The sequence below is a fragment of the Felis catus genome, chromosome D3, assembly GCF_018350175.1.
Source record: "Felis catus isolate Fca126 chromosome D3, F.catus_Fca126_mat1.0, whole genome shotgun sequence".
Lineage (NCBI taxonomy): Eukaryota > Metazoa > Chordata > Mammalia > Carnivora > Felidae > Felis > Felis catus.
Window position 1 is genome coordinate 75,473,033 of NC_058379.1, and position 25,252 is coordinate 75,498,284.

At 35.6% G+C, this 25,252-nt stretch overlaps 1 protein-coding gene across 8 annotated transcripts in view; it reads left to right on the forward strand.

Annotated features, from left to right (window-relative positions):
* WDR7 (WD repeat domain 7) overlaps positions 1-25,252 on the forward strand; it is a 354,920-nt gene that overhangs the window by 96,188 nt on the left and 233,480 nt on the right. For 7 of the 8 annotated variants that reach the window (XM_045042404.1, XM_045042403.1, XM_006938939.4 and 4 more), the window contains 4 exons: positions 4,437-5,206; positions 6,474-6,562; positions 21,128-21,226; positions 23,985-24,103. In XM_045042404.1, coding sequence (XP_044898339.1) covers positions 4,437-5,206; positions 6,474-6,562; positions 21,128-21,226; positions 23,985-24,103 — 1,077 coding nt within the window. The remainder of the gene's footprint in view (positions 1-4,436; positions 5,207-6,473; positions 6,563-21,127; positions 21,227-23,984; positions 24,104-25,252) is intronic. The other variant, XM_019815334.3, reaches the window with a different exon arrangement.

Consider the following 25,252-nt stretch of genomic DNA (forward strand, 5'->3'; position numbering starts at 1 on the left):
CTCGGTATTGTTGCATACTTTTATGTTCCCTCATCTGCTTGGCTTCTGCTTCCTCCCAGTTCATATTCATGACTCCGGTCTTGCTTCTTTTTAGCCAACATTGCTGGTGGATGAACATTTATAAAATTAAATTTGGTCATGTTATTCTACTCTTTTAAGGGCTTTAGATGATAGTTCTCAAACTATACTGCATCAAGTTGTCTGGGGTTCTCATTAGGCAGGTTCCGATCCGTTCTGGTCTATTCATACTAATTCAGTAGGCCTGGTAGCAGTCCTAGGAACCTGCATTTCAACAAGCAACCGTGATGATTCTGAGAAAAGCACTGCTCTAATGACTCCCGAGCCTGCAAGACAAAGTTCAGCAACCTCAGTGTGGACCTCTGAGCTCTAAGTGAACCATCCCGTGCCTTCATCTTGGTCATCTGGGGCTTCGTCAGTATCCATCCTGTGATGTGCCCTGCCTTGGCCCTTTGTCACATTTTGCCATCTTTCTGTTCTTTCATGTAGCTCAAGTCACCCCTTCAGAGAGGCTCTCTGGGCACCCCAGGTAGAGTTGGTACTTTCTCTGTTGTCCCTTTTCGTACCTTGCAGTCCCCTTTCTTTATGGCACCATTCTTACTACGCTGTCATAGCGGCTTTACATGCCATGGTCTGTGAGGTGTGAGTTTCATCACTGCAAAATCGTCTCACTCGTTTTTGTATGTCCAGGGTCTTGCACAAACATAGGCAAATGCATAATGAGTGAATTAAATACAGGATTGAAACTGAGACAGTCTTGATTTTTTAAATTCATCTTTTGTATAATATAAATTTATATTACTTATGCTCTGTAGGTTCTTAGGGTGCAATGTAGAAATAGTGTTTATTTTCTACCTTCCTTTGAACATTATTCAGTTCAGAACAGAGGTTTAAACAAAGGAGGCAGAATTAGTAATGATTATGGAGATAATTTTTGGAAGAGCAGCCACCTGAGACTTTTTAAGATTTTTTTTTTAGTGGAGGTATAATTGACATACATTAGTTTCAGGTTTACAATGTGATGATTCGATATTTGTATATATTGTGAAATGATCACTCAGTAGTTCTAGTTAGCATCTGGAAAATGCTTCTTGAAGGATGGCTAAAGTAGGACATGAGGGGCTGTGAGGAGAATGAGAAAAGAGCATCATCCTGGCATGAACGGTGCAGAGGTACAAACGCTCGAAAGTGCATGGTTCTGGAAGGTTCAAGTGGTTTAATTGGGTTGTGGTAAAAGATATAGGGGTTGTGGTTAGAGATGATATTGGAGGAGCAGTAGTATATTTTGGAGGACACTTTATGCTTTGCAGAGAAGTTTTTGCTTTGTAAAGATTGTATCCTTGGGTTATAAAACACTATCGAAGCCCCTTCAGCTAGAAAGAAACATAGATGGGAGAAGGATGGAGAAAGAAGAGAGACCAGTTAAAGGGGATTTGTTACAATTTTATGATAGAAGAGTAGATTAACAATTTAAAATAATTTTGTCAACTTTTTATAATGTTCTTTGTTCATTCTGCTAGGTACTCTCATCAGGTTACATAAGATGAGTAAAACTTAGTTCCCATAGAATACAGGAAAGTGTAAATATGTAAAATAATTACAGCAATATAACCAAGACATACACATTAATGACGTATAGTAGATATAAAGTGTCATGGGAACTGAATTCATTGCGAAGTAACTTTCCTTGGGAGAATTCGGGGCTTGGTGGAAGAACAGGGGTTAGAATAGAACAAAGAAGAATATTTTGGGTAAAGGAATAAATAAAAGGAATAATGGGAATAATGGGGGAAGGACTGTGGTTATGGTGCTGGAGCCGATTTGTCAAAGCTGGAAAAGTACTCAGTGTCAAACTGTAATGGGCCTTGAATATTGTGCTGAAAGATTTTGTATTTCCTCCTAGAGTTTTATTTTCTAATTATGAACATCCTATATATTGGCTCTATACCTTGTAACAAATATAGAGAAATATAAAGAAATAGTATTCTGTGATTCCATCGCAAAATGTTATTATGAAAATAATATATATTGACTATATACCTTTTAAGAAATGTAGAGAAATGTAAAGAAAAGATATTCTGTAATTCCATCACAAAATGTTATTACTAACACTTTCTTGTATTTCTTCCCAGTGTTTTTCACCATGCTCAAATACATATTTAAGCATTAAAGAAATGAAATCAGGGGTGCCTTGGGTGGCTCAGTCGTTGGAGCGTCTGACTCTTGATTTCAGCTCAGGTCACGATCCCAGGGTGGTAGTATTAAGCCCCCTGTCAGGTTCCATGCTGAGCCTGGAGTCTGCTTGAGATTCTCTGTGTCTCTCCCTCTGTCCCTTTCTCATTCATGTGTGCTCTCTCTCTTAAAATAAATATATTTAAAAAAATGAAATCAGAACAATACTGTGTGTGTGTGTGTATGTGTGTGTATAATTTTATCTCACTTAAAATTGGAACAGGAAATTTTGTCATGTGGTTAAATGTGCCCAGAAAGCATGATTTGTAGTGATTGCAGTATTTATTCTGTTATATGGCTACCCTTAAATTATTTACCTGTTTCCTTATTGTTAGATTACTTAGGTTTCAATTTAAAATAATGGCTACCATTTCACCAAGCATCTTTGTACATCAATCCTTGTCTGTATTTCTGACTATGTAAGATCGGGTTCTAGAAATAACTGCACTGGATCAAACAGTCTAAGGGCTTGCAGTGTATTTCGCCACATTGCTCTTCTAGAAGTTTCCTGTTTAAATTCATGCCTGCAGTATGTGGGTTTGACTTTCACTCTACTCGTAGCTAAGTTAAGTAGTTTTTAGTGTTTACTGTGTGCTGATTTTATAAATGGTATCTTGTATCCATTTTGAGTTTCTTTTTGGGTCTGGTGTAAGAAAGTGGTCCAGGTTCATTCTTCTGCGTGTCGCTGTCCAGTTTTCCCAGCACCACTTGCTGAATTTTAACGGTTATTTCCCTGACAACTAGTTTGAGCTGGTTTTTCCCTATATTTATTGATTCTTTGTTTCTTTTACTGGGAGGTGTCCTTGATCTTTACGGTATTCCCCTTTTATTTGGGCATTAGTATTTTTCTTGCTGATTTTAAGAAATATTTGTATAGAATGTAACTCTATCAGTCTTATTTTTAGCACATTTTCCTGTTTCTTGCCTCTTGCTTTTACAGTAGTGAATTTTCAGTTTAAGTATGTTTAGAAAGCCCTCATCTTGAGATCAAATCTATTCATCTGTATTTTGACTTAGTTTTTAATCTGTATTTTCCATTTCTCTTCATAATCCATAATAGTGGCAGCTTTTTGACTGAAGAGTGATGTGATTGGATCTGTGCATCAGAAAGAAGTCTTGTGCCTCCAGGGAGGTGGACTGGAATAAGGAGAGACTAGGGGCAGTGAACCCTGCTGAGAAGAGAAAATAAGGGTCTGGATGTGGGGACACAATGGAAGGGGAATGATTGTCCACTGATGGTCTGGTACTGCAGTGGCAGGCTGGTCATCACATATTAAGATGAGGTGCTATGGAACATCTAGATACAAGCAGTGTGATTAGAGGATTAAAACTCCAGGAGGCTGGTCTGGCTGCTGATAGAAATTAGAGAGCCATCCGCATACAAGTGTTAGTCCTGAAGTGGAAGGAAGGATGAGTTTTCAAGGCAGCTGACTGAGAAGGGTGGTCAGAATTAGAAGGCTCACCGGGAAGGTGTTCTCCAGGAAGCTGGGAGAGCTTTTTATTTTTGTGATTTATGCTTTCTCACTCACCCAGCAAAAATAACAATGTCAGATACTCCAAAGAGCTCGAGGAGGAGTGGGACTGAGAGTTGCCTTGGATTGCCCTGCTCCTTTCCATGTATTTGGAAATAGGGGCTGTAGGGGGGAGAGAGATCAGTAGAAGAGAGGGGCATGGTCAAAGGATAGCACTTTTTGTTAGAGTCTGGGTAGACTTGAGCCCGTTGTCTGTTGAGGGAAAAGAATCTGTGAACAGGGAGAGAGTGAAGGTAAAGTAGAAGAAGGTGGAATTTGATGGTACAGCAACTTAAAGGGATGAGTTGCCATGAGTGACAAGTGGCCTCTTCTGTCAGGTAGACCAGTAGTTCATTCCCAGAGATAGACTTTGCACAGAAGTTATTGAAACTATTTTTCGTCTGTTCTTTGAGTAAAAAAACTCCCTGCTTAATAACAAAATTTTCTTGTTTTAAAAATGGACAGTTTTCTAATTATTTCAGCATAAAGTTCTCATATGAATTCATATCTTTTACATGCTGCCGATTGGCAAAGTTCGTGTGTTGCTTTTAATGATAGACGTACCTAAAAAGACAGCTTGATAAGCATTCAGATTCCACTACTTATTATTCATTAATGGATGTATGAAATTAAACGTTTTATATTATAACCATTTTTTTAAAATGTTTATTGCAGGGGAATTTACCTAAATATTCCCATAACTCCCTGATGGTTCAAGCAATAAAGACAAACCTAACAGATCCGGACATACATGTGCTTTTCTTTGATGTGGAAGCGTTGATTATTCAACTCTTGACTGAAGAAGCCTCTAGGCCGAATACCGCGCTTATTTCCCCAGAGAATTTGCAAAAAGCATCTGGCAGTTCAGACAAAGGGGGCTCTTTTCTAACTGGAAAACGAGCAGCGGTTCTCTTCCAACAAGTGAAAGAAACCATCAAAGAGAACATAAAGGAACATCTCCTTGATGATGAAGAGGAGGATGAGGAGATAATGAGGCAGAGGAGGGAAGAGAGCGATCCAGAATACCGGGCCAGCAAATCTAAGCCATTGACCCTATTAGAATATAATTTAACAATGGACACTGCAAAATTGTTCATGTCCTGTCTTCACGCCTGGGGTTTAAATGAAGTTCTGGATGAAGTGTGTCTTGATCGCCTTGGAATGCTGAAACCCCATTGCACAGTATCTTTTGGTCTCCTGTCTCGAGGAGGTCATATGTCATTGATGCTTCCTGGTTATAATCAGCCTGCTCGTAAACTATCACATGGGAAAGCGGAAGTAGGAAGGAAGCTGCCAGCAGCCGAGGGCGCAGGAAAGGGAACTTACGGAGTGTCCCGAGCCGTCACCACCCAGCATCTACTGTCTATCATATCTTTGGCAAATACGTTAATGAGTATGACCAACGCAACGTTTATTGGTGATCATATGAAGAAGGGTCCTACCAGGTGTGACCATGATAGTCTGATTTTATTATCACATTTCAAAAAAACGAACAAAACAAAAACCCTGTTTTATTTTTCTCGCTGTTTTTTATTTTTTTGGCTCTGCCCACCTTAACATTATTGTATTATCTCAGTGTTTCTCTTTTAAATTTTAAAACACAATATGCATGATTTAAAGCATGACAAAATCGCACAGTTTAACCTTCACTCAGATACAATGTAGCTATTCCAAAAAAATTTTGGAACAGTTCAGCTTTAATAAATGAATTATAGACTAGGTGTTTGGTGAATATAATCTTGGGATTGTAGCTACCTAAAGTTTGCATTGATATTTAATTCAAAATGTGTATTTGATTGAAATGCTTCTTCTCCTTGTGACATATATAATGAAAGATAGGTGTTCAGTAATTGGCTTCAGAATTTTGTGAGAAGTATAGTCAGAATTTTTCAATTGGAAAAGAGAAAACAGCTTTTAATTGTAGGAGAGTATTATTTTAGTATTTCAGGAATGCCTAACCTGATTTGCTATTACCTATTTTCCAGAAGTCATGAAGATAGCTTTTGAGAGTTGATCATATTGAGAATTTTTAAAAAATCAAATCCTTAAGTAGTACTTACCTTGTAACTGGTTCTGTTGCAAGTACTTTATAGACACTATCTCATTAATGCTCTTAACCCTGTAAGGTAGGTACTTTTATTATCCTTTTACTGCAGATAAGAAAACTGAGACTCAGGTCAAGTAATGTGTCCAAGGTCACACAAGTAGTTAAGTGGTAGAGCTAGAATTCAAAATGAGACACATGGCCTCTGGAGTCCAAGATTTCTCATGCCTTACTTCCTTTTTTAGATTTTAAGGATGAATTCTTCTAAACTCAAAGTATTGTTCCATGAATTCGTTTGACCAGTGATAGAGGAAGGGCTGAAATCTCAGCATGCTAATATTGAAGAGTGAAGGACTAATTACGATATTTATTTGTCAGTGGTAGCACATTAAGCTATTCATAAATATTCCTTAAACTAGCATAAAGCACAGATTGTAGTTGTCAAACTTTTACTTGCTATTTGCTAATCATTTAATATATTGAAATTTGAAAAGGAAAATGTTAATAGGTACGACGCAGGAAAAAAACATTGGTTTTTGAAAGGTAAGTTGAAAATGTTCTGTATGTGTTTTGCAATTCATTTGGGACTAGGAAGTTTAATATTTTAAATGGTTTCAGATGTATGAAAATATGAAAAGTATATATATATTTTCTTCTTCTTTTTAAAGGCCACCTCGACCAAGCACCCCAGACCTTTCTAAGGCAAGGGGTTCCCCTCCAACTTCCAGTAATATTGTGCAAGGACAGATTAAACAAGGTAAAATTAAATCTTATTAAGTAATTGACCTGACATTTCAGCTGTAGGAACTCAGGAGGCATAGCTAATGTGTAATCATAACATTTTGTTTGTCTCACATTGTTAAAAGGGAGAAAAGTTGTTATATTCCAGATGTAAATGTGGATGATTAAGATGTCAGTTAAAAATAAATCAGGTTTATTTAGAAATTGATAAATGAGCATATTTCACATAATTTTATTGTACTGTCTTTGACCTAATTTTTATGCATTAGGGGCACCTTAACTTGACAACACTAGTGTGTTAATTGTGTGTGCTGAGTTTAAAAGTGATACCTATTTTTAAACTACATTTAGAAATGTTGAAATTCACATTTTCATACTGTAGCTCTTCTGCTCTTTACCAGCGGCTCATGCCTTGTAATCCACAAGTGGAAATCCTTTCTTTTTGTTTACATTATTATATACTTTAACTTTTGTCTATAGCTTTCTTTTTCAGTAGGAGGTGGAAGTGAATGTTGCGTTTCTTTTCCATTATTATCTTTTATATTCATTTCAAGAGTAGCAAATGAGGCAACCAGAGGTGGGGGTCAGGTCTGCTGAGAGTTTCCCTTCAGGCCGAGCGTTAATGCTGGCTCTCAGAATGTGATAGAAGTGAAGAAGTGAGCAGGAGATGGGATGCTGAAGGTTCTGCTTGTAAATGCTGACTTTCAGGGTCTTCTTTTTTCCATAGGTTTTGTTTTTGTTTTGTTTTTTCGGGTTTAAAGAGTCCGTGAATAGTTCTACAAGATTTGTTAGATAAACAATAGGCCTCCAACTTTTTATCTACAATTTTTCCCTTCCCTGGGACAAGTACTTTTTTCTCTCTTAGCTTATTATTTAGTATTTACTGTCTTTAAATATATGCCTGCTTTTCAGTTTAAATTGGCTTGCCATTATGGAAGAAAAGCTCCCACATTCTCAACTCCCTCCCATCCTTTATTCCAACCCTACATATTCACCCCTCTTGTTGCCCTTCCTCTGATTAAACTTGATATAAACTATTATAACTGTGTTACAGAAAAGTTTTTGTTGGACAACTTTATACTTGTGTATGTGTGAAATATATGTACAGAAAAGTGCACAGAACAGAAATATCTAGCTCAGTGAGTCCTTTTACATGCTGAACACTCTTGTAACTATGGTGTTGGACAAGAAATCGAACTTTGCCAGTGCTCCAGAAGTTGCTGGTATGTTCCCTCCCAATCGTATGCCCCCTTCCAAAGGTCACTACTCTCTTGACTTCTGGGAAATTCCTTCTTTTCTTTCCTTTATAGTTATACCCATCTAAGTTTAAATCCCTAAACACTATTTAATTTTGTCTGTGTTTTGAATTTTATATAAATTCAGTCAGGCATGGAATTATGTATCGTTTTGTATTTGGCTTTTGTGAGATTTATCGATGATGTTGCATTTGACTAAAGTTTATTCATTTTCATTGTTCATTTTTATTGGAGTAGTGTATTCTGTTGAATGAATAGACCACAGTTTCTCCATTTTCCTGTCAATAAACATTTGAATTGTTTCCAGTTTTTGTTTTTCATAAATAATCCCGTGAACATTCTTGCATTTGGATCTTAATGTACCTTATGAGTACTTCTGTTGTGTCTATAACTAAAAGTGGGATTTCTGCATACGTTTATCTTCAGCTTTGGCAGATGTTGTCATGTTTTCCTAAGTGAGTGACTAATACGGATCCCTCAAAATGGCTAATGTGGAAAAGATGGAAAATGCTGCATTGGCTAGGATATGGGGCAAGAACTCCCATACACCACCGGTGAGATATGCTGGCCAACCCTGAATATTTTCCATCTTTTTCACTTTAGCCATCTTGGTGTGTGTATAGTAGGCTCTCGTATGTTTAATTTACATTCCCCAGTTTCCATTAAGGTTGAACACTTTTTTGTATGTTTATTGCTCATATTTATATGTTCTTTTGTGAAGTGGCCGTCCAACTTGTGTATCTATTAGGTTGTCTTTATTTTTAAAAAAAAATTTTTTTTTCAACGTTTTTTATTTATTTTGGGACAGAGAGAGACAGAGCATGAACGGGGGAGGGGCAGAGAGAGAGGGAGACACATAATCGGAAACAGGCTCCAGGCTCCAAGCCATCAGCCCGGAGCCTGACGCGGGGCTCGAACTCACGGACCGCGAGATCGTGACCTGGCTGAAGTCGGACGCTTAACCGACTGCGCCACCCAGGCGCCCCTATTAGGTTGTCTTTAAAAACATGACTTGTAAGGGTTGATCTGTGACTGTCCTTAATATGAGCCCTCTGTTATATGTATTGTAAATATTTATTTGCCTTTCATGCCTATCTTTGAAATTCAGCACTCTCCATTTCAGTGGAATCTAATATAACATTTTTTTTTTCATTTATGATTAATATTTTTGTGTCCTGTTTAAGAAGTTACCCTGATATCACGAGGCCATTCTGTCTTAGGAGATTTTTTGTTTTCCCCTTTTTATTTAGATCTCCAATCTGCCTAGAATTCAGTTCTGGGTATAAAGGGAAACAGGGGTCCTGTTTCGTTTTTTTCCTCCATATAATACCATATTAGTCCAGCATGATTTATTAAAGAGACGATTCATTCCCCACTGCTTTGCAGTGCCATCTTTGGCATAAATAAAATGTTCTTAGAGAATCCCAGGCAGGCACTGACAGTGCAGAGCTCAACGCAGGGTTTGAACTCACAAACCTCACAAACCATGAGATCATGACCTGAGCGCTTAACTGACTGAGCCACCCAGGCACCCCCATTAAATATTCTTTGATATGATTTGTTCCTGGGACTGTTTGTGCCCATTGATTTGCTTGTGTATCCTTGTGCCTTAATTACTGTAGCTTTGTAATAAAACTTGGTATTCAGTAGATCAAGTCTTTCCACCTTATTCTTAAATCATGTTATGGCTTATGCTTGTTTCTTTGAATTTCTCAGTTGTCAGTTTAAAGCTAGTTTGTTAATAACAAACCTGTTATGATTTCAACTGCCATTTTATTGAATTTGTAGATGAGTTTGGGGAGAATTAGTATCTTTGTGGGATTCATTCATTCAGTATATTTAACATACTCATCTCAACCCTATTCCTATTTTTTTTTAGGTCTGATACAGCTATGTTAACTCTTAGAGTTTTCTGTGTAGAGGTCTTACATACTTTAGATTTATTCCTAGATATGGATTTTAAAAATATTCTTGTAACTGGTATTGGATATTTTGTTTTCTTTGCCTCTGGCACAGAAATGCAGATGATTTTTATATATTGACCTTGTATCAAGCAGTCATGCTAAATGCAACTATTACTTGTAATACTTTATTTGTAGATTAGTTGGACTTTATGGACAGTCATATGGGATACTTTTTCTATTCCCAGTGTTTTCCCAAAGGGAAAATTTCTAAGCTTTCATAATTCTGATATTTCCCATATGCTTCTTACTGGTAATGTCTAAGAAATTAACTCTCCATTATTCCTTTGCTAAGTGTTTATCTTCAGTGTATGTTGGGTTTTATCATGCTTTTTCTATCTTGAGATGAATATATAATTTTTCCATTTAATCTGTTGTGATGCATTATTGTCTTATATAGTTGCAGTGTATGTATGTATATATGTATGTATATATATATATATATATATACATATATATATATGTATATATATATATAATTTTTTTCCCAGAAGAAACTTGTCCTTTCTTCTGATGCCCTTATAAAGTATTACATTACTCAAGTTTCAAAAAGTTGATTAAGGGATCTTTCCTCCTTTTCTATTTTCAGGTAGAATTTGAATAAGATTGGCATTATCTCTTCCATAAATGTGCAGCAGAATTGGTTGGATTTAGATCTAGAGGTTTTTTTGGTGGGAAGTTTTTAAATTCTGGGTTTCATTTCTCTCATTGTCATGTGACACTTCAAATTTTCTGTTTCTTCTTGTGTCTGTTTCATTAATTCATATTCAGTGATTTTTCCAGTTCTTTTAAATTTGCTGTCCTAGGAAAATATATTATCTTTTAAATGTCTTTAATATCTGTAGTGATGTCACCATTTTTATTTCTTATGTTAATCATTTGTATCTTCTTTTTTTTTGATCAGTCTCATCAGGGGCTTATGAACCTTATTAGTTATTTCAATGAATCCACTGTGTCTTTGTGTATCCTTTCTAGTGCATATTTTTTCCAACTTCACTGAAGTCAGCTCTTCTACATTCTTTGGATTTAATAGGCTTTTTTTTTTTTTAACTTTCTAACATGGGTGGGTACTTACCAATTTTTATCCCTTCTTTCTTCAGAGTATATGCCCAAAATAATGTCATCTGTGAATAAAGACAATTTTACTTCTTTTGAGACAGTGCATTTTATTTTTCTTACCTTATTGCGTAGATAAGGAGTTAGAGCATGATGTTGAATTGAAGAAGTTAGAGTAGACATCTTTGCCTGTTCCCAACCATGGGTTAAAGCATTCAGTCTTTATTAAGTGTGATGTTAGCTGCAGGTTCTTAGATGAGGAGGATGTTAAGGAAGTTACCTTCTCTTCCTAGTTTGTTGAGAAATTTTTTATGATGTTAGACTTGGTCACATGGTTTTTCTGCATCTTTTGAAATTAACAAATGAGTTTTCTCCTTTATTTTCTTAAGACAAAGTACATGAACTTTTGAATTTTAAAACAACCTTGTGATCCTAGGGTAGACCACACTTGGTCATGATGAATTATTCTTCTTCTGGATTGTTGGATATAATTTGCTAAAATTTGTTAAGAGTTTGTTACATTTATGAGGGATTTTGGTCTACCAATTTTCATTTCTGTTAATGTTCTTTGTTCAATTTTGTAACAGTATAATGGTGGAGTTAGCATGTTACCCTTTTGTGTGTGTGTGTTTTCTGGAAGGGTTTGTGTAGGAATGATATTATTTCTTAGTTGTTTGATCTAATGCACTAGTGAAAGTATGTGGACCTGGAGTTTTCTCAATGGGAAGGGTCTTAACTGCAAATTTAGATGTTTTAATAGATTAGGGTTATTTAGATGTTTTTCTTTTTTAATTATTATTTCATCTTGAGTGGACTTCGGTAGTTTGTGTCAAAGTTATTGGCAAAAAGTTTAATATTCTCTTATTTTTCTTTTAATATCCTATATGTAGGATTTGAAAAGATATCCCCTCTCCCATTTCTGTTATTTATAATTTATGAATTTTCTTTCTTTTCCTGAGTAGTCTGGCAGTGATTGTGGATTTTTTTTACTCCTCCTTGCATCTGTATGTTAGTTTTTGCTTCATGTTTTATGAATCTCTCTTATTAGGCACATAAGCCTTTAGAATTGTTATTTCTTACTGACTTTTTTTTGTTTTTACTTGTCTCATGAAATGATCTCTTTATCCTTGATAATATCTTTTGCTTTGAAAACCTACTTTGTTTATAATAATGTAGCCATTTTAGCATTTTTTGGTTACTATTATTAGCATGGTGTATATTTTTCCATCCTTTTACTTTTCACCCATTTTGCATCTTTACATTTAAAGTGTGTTTCTTTATAGACAACATGGCCTGCTTTTTAACTGTAGTGTTTAAACCACTTACATTTAATGTGTCTGTTGACATGGTTAGGTTTGAGTCCATCTTTCTGCTCTTTTTTCTCCTTGTCTCATTTGTTCTTTGTTCCTTCTTTTCCTTTTTCTGCTGTTTTTCAGATTAATGGAATCTTTTTTTTTTTTATTATATCACTTTATCTCCTTTATTGGCTTATAAGCTAAATTTTTGTTATTTTAGTGGCAATTTTAGAGTTTCTAGTTTACATAGATCTTTAACTTATCACAGTGTACCTTTAAGTGGTATTATTACCATTTAACATATAAAAAAATTTTTTTTTTAGTGTTTATTTTTGAGAGAGAGTGAGTCGGGGAGGGGCAGAGAGAGAGAGAGAGAGAGAGGGAGGAGGGAGACAATTTGAAACAGGCTCCAGGCTCTGAGCTGTCAGCATAGAGCCTGACACGGGGCTCAAACTCTGAACAATCAAAGATCATGACCTGAGCCAAAGTTGGATGCTTAACTGACTGAGCCACTCGGGTGCCCCTACCATTTAACATTAAATATAAAAATTGTAAAATGTTTTACTTGCATTTTTTACTTCCTGGCCTTTGTGCGATTTTTGTCTTGTGATTTACATTTTGGTATATTATAAACCTTAAATATCACTATTATTTAATAGTCAGTTGTATTTTATGGAGATTTAAATAGACAAAAACCATATATATTTACCTATGTATGTAATTACCATTTTTGCTGCTCTTCATTCCTTTGTATAGATCTGGATTTTTATCTGGTATAATTTTTTTTTTTTCTGTCTAAAGTACTTGCTTTAACATTTCTTGTAGTGAAGGTCTGCTGTTCTTTCAGCTTTATGTCTGAAAACATCTTTATTTGCTTTTGACTTTGGAAGATATTTTGGTATAGAATTCTACATTGACCATTTGTATCTTTCAGTACTTTAGAAATGATACTTTATTGTCTTCTCATTTGCATCGTTTTTAACAAGAAATCTGATGCCATTTGTATCTATCTCTGTATATAACTAACATTTAAAAAGTTTTTTTTTTTACTACTTGTTGTAAAGATTTTCTCTTTATTTGGTTTTGAGCCATTTGCTTATGAGGCTTCTTGGTGTAGTTTTATGTTTCTTGTGGTTGCAGTTTATTAAGCTTACTTTTGTAGTTTTTATTAAGTTAAAATATTTCTCACCATTATTTCTCCAAATAATCTTTCTTTCCTCTCCTCTCTTCTCTCTTTATTGGACTCAAATTATATGTACATTAGGCCACTTGAAATTGTTTCATAGCTCATTGATGCTTTATTTTTGGATTTTTTTCCTCTCTGTGTTTTGATTAGGTAGTTTCTGTTGCAATGTCTTCAAGTTCATTCATATTTTCTAGCAATATCCAAACTGCTATTAAGCCCAATCAGTGTATTTTTCATCTCAGATATTATGATTTTCATGTTCACAATTTTGAATTGAGTCTTTTTTTTATATTCTCATTGTCTCTATGTAACTTTTTTCAATATATGAATTACAGTTATAATAACTGTTTTAATACTCTTATTTGATAATTTTGACATCTCTGTCAGTTTGGGGTTGTTTTTAATTGACTTTTCCTCTCCTCATTATGGACTGTACTTTCCTGCTTCTTTGTGTGCCTGGTAATCATTGTTAAGTGGCAGATATTTGAATTTCACCTTGTGGGGTACTGAATATTTCTATATTGTTATAAAAAAATTTTAAGCTATATTCTGGATGCAGTTAAGTTACTTGGAAGCAGTTTGATCTTTTTCTGGTCTTGCTTTTATGATTTGTTAGGTGGGTGTGGAGTCATGTTCTAAGGCTAATTTCCCATTACTCGGGCCAGACCTTCCTGAGTATCTGGTACCCCATGAATTCTGAATTTTCCAGTCTGGCTAGTGGGAGCAACACACATACACTTTAGTAGTTTCCTCACACACATGAACTGATTGTGCTCTGCTGAATGTTTGAGGGGGACATCTGAAGAACCTTGATCTTTGAAGTTCTCTTCTCTTCCTGTGGATTCTGGCTGCTCTGGTTTCCTGAGACTCTCAGCTCTGTCTCCTTAGCTCAGGGAAACTGTTGGGCTCTTCCTAAATCCTCTTTCCTATATGTTGGTCTAGAAACTCCCAACAAGGCAATAAATGGGGGTAATCATAGAGCTGTTTGTCTCCCAACTCCTCACTTTTAGTCCATCATCATTTGATGTCCAGTGGCTTGAAACTGTTGTTTTTTTATGTATTTTTTGGGTGGGGGTTATTTTAGATGGTATTATAAGTCTATTTCATGTTACTCCATCTTGGCCAGAAGTGGAAGGTCCTCTCCCTTTACTTTAAACATTTTTTTTAAGTTTATTTAGTTATTTTGAGAGAGAGAGAGAGGATGAGAGAGAGAGAGTGAGCAAGCACGTGGGAGGGTCAGAGAGAGGGAGGGAGAGAATCCCAAGTAGACTGTGCACTGTCAGTACAGAGCCCCATGTGGAGCTTGAACCCATGAACCATGAGATCATGACCTGAGCTGAAATCAAGAGTCGGATGCTTCACTGACTGAACCACCCAGGTGCCTCCAAAATGTTCTAAATATACTATTACTTCATAAAGTAAATATTCTTTTATTTTTTAAATGTTTGTTTATTTTTGAGAGAGAGACAGAGCATGGGCATGAGCATGTGCAGGGAAGGGGCAGAGAGAGAGGGAAACACAGAATCTGAGGCAGGCTCCAGGCTCTGAGCTGTCAGCACAAAGCCTGATGCAGGGCTTGAACCCATGAACCGCAAGATCATGACCTGAGGTCGTACGCTTATCCAACTGAGCCACCCAGGCACCCCAAGGTAAATATTCTTTATGTTACATAGTGTTGTAATATTTTTTTTTTTTTTTTTTTTCAACGTTTATTTATTTTTGGGACAGAGAGAGACAGAGCATGAACGGGGGAGGGGCAGAGAGAGAGGGAGACACAGAATCGGAAACAGGCTCCAGGCTCTGAGCCATCAGCCCAGAGCCCGACGCGGGGCTCGAACTCACGGACCGCGAGATCGTGACCTGGCTGAAGTCGGACGCTTAACCGACTGCGCCACCCAGGCGCCCCAGTGTTGTAATATTTTTATAGCCATTACTTCAGGAAGAAATGGAAACGGGTTCACAAAGCTAAAAGACTGATTTAAAGTATGGTTAGTTATGGAGGTATGATTAGGATACAATAGCACCTTTTAACTCTAGATCTGTGCTTTTTCTACAATAACACGTATTTTTGTTCTAAATCCACTGAAAATATCTTCCAGATTATACAGTACAAATCAGTGGCAGGCCACACTCCTTCATTTAATTAGTTTAGAGCTTCATTTAAGACCAGTGCCTGTTAGAGATTTTATTTCTTGTCCTCATCATTACCATCTTCATTATCATTCTTTATAGTTGATGTTTCTTCTTGGATGACAGTTTTCTCCCTCTGTAACCATAGCAGCAGATACGAGGGGTCCGGCGTAATTTGTGACATTGTCACGATACATTGTGTACTTCACCACCATTACAGTATTCAGTTTACTCACTTGGTTAGTTCTGAGAATGTTACAGTAGGAAAGCTTTAATGTTGCTTCTCTCATAAAGCGTCATGTTTTGAGAGTAGTGAAGAGAATTGAGTCTTTTTCTAAAGCATTTATTTAAGGTAGACTTAGGAGTTTCCATTTGGAATAGCACAGACGCTTATCTTTTAAAGTAAATAAAGGTTAGCAACGTGTAGTGAGAGTTACGGTAAAATATTTTAGGATGCCATCAGGAAACCCGCTTTGTATTTGAATATTGAAAATATGGAGTAATTATCTCTTTAACAAAAAAATTGTTGAGCACTTTTTTCTCCAAACATCTCTATTTAGGACATTAGAAAGATTATTCTGATGTATACTCTCTTAAGTAGTGTGTATGTGTATGTGTGTGTGTGTGTGTGTATCTATATATCTATATCTATACCTATATCTATATATCTATATCTATATATCTATATCTATATCTATATCTATATATCTATATCTATATCTATATCTATATCTATATCTATATCTATATCTATATCTATATCTATATCTATGTATCTAGTAGATAACTCACGAACATAAAACAACCAGTTTAGGATAAGAAGTGGTCAGAGAATGGACAAAAGCTCTGAGTTCTTGGACTACAGTTCAACAGTTAGGGTATTATATTTTGTCTTTCTGCTCTGACTTCTCTTACCTTGGTTTTCTTTTAGACATTTTCCTCTCCTTATGTTTTCTTTTCCTGACTCCCAGTGCAGTGCACATTGACTCACAATCCATTTTTCAAGCTGGATTGCAAACATGAATATGCTCCTTTTCGATAAACTGTCACTTACATGTCGGCTTAATACTTGTTCAGCTGCAAAATAATCTATACAGAGTAAAGACTTTAGCTGGGGATTGGACCTTTCATAGACATTTGGGTCTGAGAATAAAGATGATCTGGAGAGTTCAGCTAACATAATTTCTCATACACATTATCCGGGTATTTCATTGGAAAATAATTTCTTCACAGGAGGTTTATTTTGTCTAGCAGTGGGCTTGTTAATTCAGTCTTTGCCAATAATTAACATTTACTGACAAGTCATGTACTTTTTGATAGAGACAGTTTTTATTAGATACTCAATTGTGCGCTTAAAAAACATCTCACTTGAGAAAGGGATCAGAGATGTCAAACTAACTTTTTGTTCATGGTTATACAGCCCTAAATCTGCCCATCGCTTTAGGCTTCTCTACATTCTGACGTACTGTACTTCTCTTGATCAATTCAGTAGTCTCACGGCATAAGTCTTTGGTCTGTGTCCCTAGTGCTTATCTTGATTGTGACCCTGTGTCTGTGCTGGTAGTTGTGTCTTTACTTAGTGGTAGGTGTGGAAGCAAATCCAAGCAATTTAAGGTTCTAAGGTTATGTAACGATATCTGCTGTTTTATTTTTCAGAAATGTATTTAATTTAGGTTGTCTAAACTTGAAGTAGGAAGTAGTCATTGTTAAATTATTTCAGGAATCATTTATGTAAATTAACCAATAATTTCTCACCATCTTTTTCCAGGGTCTGTAGCAAGAAACATATATGGAGTACATATATCAGGTTATTGGATGGACCTGAAGACTCCTTAAAATTTTGTGTTTGAATTTATATGCCTTTTAATAAAAATTGGCATGTCACTTTGGTCTTTGGAAGCTCAAAGGACAGACTTTTATTCTTTCTGTTCACTAATTTGGCACAAGTGCTTTGAACAGTGACTGGTACACAGAAGGTACTCAATAAATACTTGAATGAATGGATCTATAGATACCTTCTCTCTATGTTTCTAGTGTCAGTATGTCAGTAACTAGGTGCTGAATCTACAAGGCTGACATAACAAATCTCTGCCTTCAAGGAGCTTCTATGTAGCGGAGGAGATTCAGACAAGTGTAATTTATGATAATATTTTAACTAGTTATTTGCTTTTCCTGCCAGACTCTCAGTAACCGAGTAACTTTGGCTAATCTTTAGGAGTTCTTTGTATGCTTAGCCCAATATCTGGCACATAGTAGGGGCTTATTGTTAACTAAATGAAATAGAAAATTTTAATAGCCTTACTTTCACTGCAGTAAACTTCAGACTCTCCCCCCCAGCCCCCATTGTTTTGGGTCTTAGCTCATTTATGTATTTTGGATATTAGTAATGAAGGAGACCTTTTACAGAAGTGGGATTTTTAAACATTTTTTTAAGTTTTATTTTTTGAACACTGGCTGGAGTTATAGACCAAGTCATTGCATCTGAACTTATTCCAAGTCTGATATAATCCAGTGGTGATCTGTAGGTGAAGCAGAGTTACTATTTTTCAAACATTATCAGCACTTGTTATTTTGCCTTGATGTATGTCTGTCAGGACAGCATCTTGGGCTGCTAATTCGTTCTGCTTTACGGTAGGTGCTTATCCTCTCTATTTCCTGGACCTTTGTACTTCCTTATTGCCGTTAGACTTTTTGTGCTCTTTCTCCATGGTGTTTTAAGGAAACCCTTTTTTCTGTAGACTGCTTGATCAACAGTTTATCCTAATGCTTCATGTTGATTTAAAAGATGATGAGAATGCTCAACTCCCTGAGACATAGAAGTGTAGACATAAAGGAAGTTTATAAAAGGGCAGATGTTACTCTAAGATCTCTCTTGGATGGAAGACTTAGTGTGGAACGCCTCCTTCTCCTCTATCCACCCCTCTCCACGCTTCATGATTATCACACAGCTCTTTAGATAAAGTGATTCATTATTAAATAGTGTTAATTATTTGTTAGTGTTAAGCTTTGGGAAAACTTCTTTAAGCATTGCGTTTGGTTTTACAGAAATCTTTATCTTCTAGATTTTTTTTTCTGCCTAAAAAATGTATTGAAAGGGCTATTTGTGTTCTTGTGCCAGGAGGCTAATGAGGTTTAGACCAATAACTTGCTACCTAAAGTAAGTTCACTTTCTGTCCTTGATACATTCTTCATGTCACAATGGCAGTAGGGAACACTGGAATTCAGAGTCCGATTTCATATGAAGACTGAAATAGGCTTATTCAAAAACAGAAAACCCTGGGTATTGTACATGTGTATATGCTATCTAATGGGAAGCGAGAGCGCATGTGTGGACGTGTGTGTTAACCCCATGGGTTCATTTATCTTTGCCTATCTGTTCATGTGATAGTAAGTAGTCAGAGAGGCTCTTAGCTGCGAAATTAAGGACATTTCCTAGGTAAAATAATAGAACTTATGCCGCTTCTATCATCACTGGAAGTTGCGTTGAGACTTTGCCCTTAAGTTTTACTAAATCCTTAATAAGAGAAAGCCAGTTGATCATTATCATTGCGCTTTTTTTAAGAAACCAAATGCTCATTTATGCTTTATGGTATAAATTTTTAGTACTCAGTGCTACATATGACCTCTTCAGATTTTTATTTGTCATTAAATCTTGAGCTTTTTATTTTAGAAGTAGTACTTTTTAAATTTCTGTTGCTGATTTTTTTTCTGTGTGTGAACAGTTTTGAAAGCTCAAGTAGAATTTGAGTATTCTCAATTAATTATAAAAGTAGTTCTAGATTCTGCAGTTTTAGTTATGAAGTACGCTGAATGAAATATTTTTTGGTGATGCAGAGATTTTTAAAAACAAACTTACATGTGTTATAAAAATAAACTTACATATATTGAACATTATTCTATTAAGACCTATTATTACTTATTCTAGCAGTTTCCTCAGTAGCATTTCTGCTTTCCTTTATGCTGTGACTTAGAGAAGATGTGCTTTTATCCCACTACTTGTTTGTCCTGGCCAGGGTAATGGTCACTCTGTCCTGCACTTTTATTCATTTGTATTGAATTTCCTCACGTTCTAATTCTGGCGTCCTCTCACTTAAGAGAATAATCAGACACAGTCACCACAGCCTTTTGAGGGATGATGATAATTTCTCCTTTTCTATAATTTCTCTTAAAAAGGAAAAAAGTCCCACTTGTTGAAAATCACCAGAGGAACTGTCAACAATTTTGGTAGCATGAAAGCTAAAGCCTGACAATTTTCTCTTCGCCAACCAGGCTTGCCAACTTTTTTGCATAAGGAAGTGAATATTTTCTAGGCCATAATAACTGAATTCATAATTAAAAATGATCTAAAAAATGAAAAATTTATTAAGTGGAACATAGAAATATTTGAGATTTCTTTCTAAGATCACAATAGAATTCTTGAAGATCTTATGAAATATGCCATTAAAAGTTCTGTGTTTTTCATAAACATAACATTATGAAGTCATTTTAATTTCATAAGGAACAAAAAACAGGCCTGTGATAATAAAAAAATATATATATAATTTCCCAAATGAAACTTTCATATGTGCAAGGTGTGCTTCTTAGGGTTTATGGAGTTGGATTTCCTGCTTTTTATTACTGTTCATGTGCTTCTCTTAGTTGTGCTGTTTACCACCTCACGCGTGCCTGATTGACATTATGACGCATTTGTGTGGAAATTATGAAAAGTTGTTTTCATGCAGCTGTCCTGTAGCTACAAAGGAACTTCACTGCATGAAAAACAAACATATCATTCAGTGGACAATGCTTAATCTGTTCAGGAGCCCAAACCTATTGCTGTTCAATGACAGAAGAAAGGAGAGGGATTAATTTGAAGATGCTTGTGCATGACATATGGTAATTTCTCCATAGGAAGGAAGTGTCAAATGGTGACCTCTAAATCTTAACATTGACCTCCAGTTGTAGAATGTGTGTGCCATACGGTCTTTTTGCCTTTTCATATGATAATTTAAGCTGAAACATTTTCCTGGTAACATTACTTTTTGGGGGTGTGGGGTGCGGGTTGTTGCATGTATTATATAAGGATTAGAACACTCAGTAATTTATAATATAAAGCATTTGTATCATAAAAAATATTTTTTAAACTGCAAAGAGTGAAGCTATGTTAGGGTTGTTCTCACAAAAGAACATATATTCTATACAAGTTGGTATGTTTTAAATTGTATTTTTATAAAATGAGTGTGGAAAATTGAAATGATCTCAGTGGATGTTGGTTTCAGATGTTAAGAAAATAACTTACACGTAAAGTTAGGAAATAAATTATTAGAAAAATGTAATCGACAATATGAAGACCAGCAAAAACTTTTCAGTATGTGGTACATTTTAAAAATTGGATTATGTTTTTGCTAATCCTTAATGTCTGTCATTTTTTCATTGTAGTCTTAGTTGTTTTAGAACTGTTTTTTATATTAGCTGATACATTGATAAATTTGAATATTAAATAGAATTTGAACTACAATGTGGTTACTGTCCAGATGTATCATTTCCCTGCTGTAATCCTTGACGATCATGCCCTTCTGATTAAAACATCATTTTTCAGTTCTCCATTTACTATGTTTTGCCAGTTTTGTTTTTCATTCTTCACTAATACTGAGCTTTTTTTCAGAAGCCGCTGTACCTCAATTCTCTCCTCTTTATTTCTTCTGTTTTCTCTGCAAGTTCCTGCTCCTGTCATTTCCGCTCGGTCTGATGCTGATCACTCTGGCTCTGACCCTGCTTCCACTCCTGCTTTACATACCTGTTTCTTAGTAAATGAAGGTATTCTCTCTCAACTTTCTAACAACTCCCTCTCAGTCTGTGCTTTATTCTGATATGACATGTTCTTTTTATCTAATTTATACATTTATCTGTTTTGTTATATGTGATATCCAAAAGTTTCCGTTTTATAACTTGATTTGCTAATGTCAGTGCTGAGGACCAGTTACGAAAATGTAATGCTACTCGTGGCTGGCATAATTGTGTTTCTTGTAATCTAGAATGCTGTTAAAGAAGGGCAGAGATGCCAATCTTTGATGTGAAGTAGATATTAAAAGGTGGATTGGTTTTCATAGTGATGTTTGTCATGTGATCTCTGGTGTTAGAACTAATGAGTTTATTTTGCATGTACCATTACTCTGAGGTGAGGGGGAGATGTGAGGGGCCTCTCTACATTCTCATATGAAAAGTCTTCAGAATGTTGATTAGCACCAGTGATTACAGACTGTGAGGAATTCACCTGTTTATCCTCCTTACTGTTTCTGTTTCTGGATGAGGCAAAAATCCATAATTTCAATTTTTAAGATGTAGTTAGACTACCATATTATCCCTGTGGATTTAGACTAGTTGCAAGTATTTTTGGAGCTCTGAAAATGTGAATGGAATCCACAAACCTATTTTTCCCATGAGGATTATTTATACTGCCTGGAAGCCTAGCAGAACTTGTGAGCTCTGACTTACATCATGGGCTCAGCCTTCACCAGGATGTATAATATAAAAAGAAAGAAATTTACAAAATCTCAAACGTAACCCAGATTGATTCGGACTCTTTATTAAAAAGCAGCATTACCAGTCCATTCAACTGGAAAGAATGGTACAATATCCGTTAAGCATAGAGAGCTCATGTTCTAAGTAGCCCTCGTTTGGAAAGAAAACACAGGAACACCAAAGTGTAACTTAGTTTTTGTTTGGCTTCCCTGTCATAGGCATGTACTAAGGTTAGTATGTTAAGACTGGGTTTTAGCAAAAATAGTTAGGGTCATGTTTGTTAAGCTATTGTGAAAGATAGTAATTTGTTCAAAAAAAAAAGCTGTTGACTTTGGACCATGGTGAGAATCATTATCCTATTAAAATTTAGCTCATAAATATGCTTCATACTTTCATGAGACATTAAAGCACTTAAAGAAATTATTAGGTGGTAACTTATGTTTGCATATATATTTGCGTGTGTATAGATATATATGTACATATCCTCTATATACGTATATATATCCTCTTTGGAAAGAAATTGTAATCTAAAATGTATGTGCTCATCACCTAAGTTATGTAATCATATGTTCTCAGTTGATGAGAATTTTCTTATTGAAAGGATGAATTTTTAGATAGGTGGCTTATCTGTCACTCATTCTCCTTCTCCCCCTTTCTCTCTCCTCTCTCTCTCTCTCTCTCTCTCTCTCTCTCTCTCTTTTTTTTTTTTTAACAATCCCAGTAATAGTTTTGAATTTTATGGTAGGGTTCTTATTATTTTATTTTTTAAATTTTTATTATTTTTTTTAATGTTTATTCATTTTGAGAGAGAGCGCACAAGCAGGAGACGGGACAGGAGAGGGAGACACAGAATCTAAAGCAGGCTCCAGGCTCTGAGCTGTCAGCACAGAGCCTGATGCAGGGCTCAAACTCATGAACTGTGAGACCATGACCTGAGCCAAAGTCGGACGCCTAACCGACAGAGCTACACAGGCACCCTGGGTTCTTGTTGTTTTAGAAGACTACAGTTTAGATTACTTCAAAACATTGATTTGTTAAAATTCTGCGATCACAGATAACCCAGCTTGTATATGGTAATAGACAATTCTTTTTGCATTCATTCTTGGTCATTTTTCTTTAAATATTATCCCCAGAAGGTGTTATGGTAATTATTGTGGATTAATAGCGGCTTCATGTGTGATTTGGGAAGACTGAAGCATTTATTATGTATATATTTTTCAGACACCTTTAAAACAGGGTTAAAATGACTATTTGAGAATGTCTGGGTAGTGTTGCTTTTAGACATCGCAGTGACTTACAGTGTTTGTTTTCTTCATATACTTAAGTTTCATATTATGGATTAGAATTTTGGAAAAAATAACTTTTATTCCCATAAATTAAAGTTAATGATGCTTAAGATTTTGTAAATTTTAGATTATCCAGTTTTTATTTTATGAAATGTCTGAATTCATATTTCCCCTCAAAGTTGATGTTATGTTACTCAGTTATGATTGTGTTTAAATATCTGGTTCACTTTGTAAGAAAAGAGGTCGATAAGTATTAATTAAAGGCCCTGTGACAGATAAGAGAAGACATCTCTGTTGACTGATAAGGTGGTCATACACAGATGGCCAGGCCTTAAGTGACATGAACTTATCTTTGGATATCTGTGTGAATGCCCTTTTAACTGAAAGTGGTTTTAAGTCTATTACTCTAGTACATGTTTATTTCTACACTTTCTCAACCCTGAATATATTTTATCTTCGAGGGACTGTTTAGAAATTTGTTTTCCTTGTAGAATTTGAATGTACTTTATGAGGAAATTTATCTTTATTTAAGACTTTGAAAGTTCTTATAAGTACCAATTACTTGATTTAGAGATGAACTGCATTTGATATAATTCTTTGTATAAAATATCTAATAAAAGTGGAAATCCTTAACAATACAATTTAGCATATTTGCCCTGTTTTTTTTTTTTTTTTTTTTTTTTTTTTGGTTTTTGGCATATTTGTAGAAAAATCTTTAGGGAATGCCAAAATGTTTAAAGTATTTATACTATGTTACATTTTAACAGGATGGAGTCAGTTGGCTGCTATGCATTGTGTTATGCTGCCAGACCTGCTGGGATTGGACAAGTTTAGGCCTCCACTTCTAGAGATGCTGGCTCGGAGATGGCAAGATCGATGCTTGGAGGTACCGTCGTTGTGATATGGCTAGAAAACAAAAACATGAACGCATTAGACATGTGTAAATTTTTTTTAATGTTTATTTATTTTTGAGAGACAGAGAGAGACAGAGTGTGAGCGGGGGAGGGGCAGAGAGAGAGGCAAAGACACAGAATCTGAAGCAGGCTCCAGGCTCTGAGCCGTCAGCACAGAGCCCGACGCGGGGCTCGAACTCACAAGCCATAAGATCATGACCTGAGCCGAAGTCGGATGCTTAACCGATGGAGCCACTCAGGCGCCCTAGACATGTGTAAATTTGAGATGAAATGGTTAATACTTATCTAATGTCTTTTCACCAGTTTATTATGTGACAGAAAATATGGGTTTCTGATTTTTTTTTCTCAGTTTATATACCAAACAGTAATGTTACAGCTTGCGAATTTGTTTACTTTTTAATCCAGTGAATATTTGACAAAAGCTTTCATATACTTCCTGGAACTGTTTAAGTATTGGTTTTTATATGGATTGTACACACACATCCATGCTCACATACACCTCCCCCCAAATCACACACTGGGTTGTAATTACACCAATCAAATTCTGAGTGAATAGCCATTGTCCACTGGAAGGTACTGTGTTATAATAAAAGTCTTTGGAATTCGAAGAGACCTGGGTTTAAATATCACTTCTGCCAATTATTAACTTTGTGACCCTGGGCAATTTACTTAACCTGTTTGAAGCTCATTTGTAAAGTGGGGATAATAATATATTCCTCATGGGATTGCTGTCAGGATCAAATCAGATAATGCAAGTGAAACAGTAAGTACAGAGCCTGACACATGGTAGGAGCTCAATAAATGATAGCTGTTATTTTGTGTTAATGGACTTCTGCTGTATTAGGTACTGCTTGGAATATAACATCGCCAGGAACTTGGAAATGTTTTATAGGGATTTCCTTTATTATGGCATTTGACCTGTCCAGCTGTAGCAGTTTGTATCATTCAAGATTTTGAACTTATCAGAATACAGATATTCCCTGCATCTGGTTTCCCTTCCCTCATCTCCAAGTGGAATCGCACCATACTCAAATCTTCGTGGTTTTGCATTGAATTGTTTTTGAATTCACTTCAAAAATCAGTTATAATTAAAAACAATGTTTATTTAAACTCTTATCAGA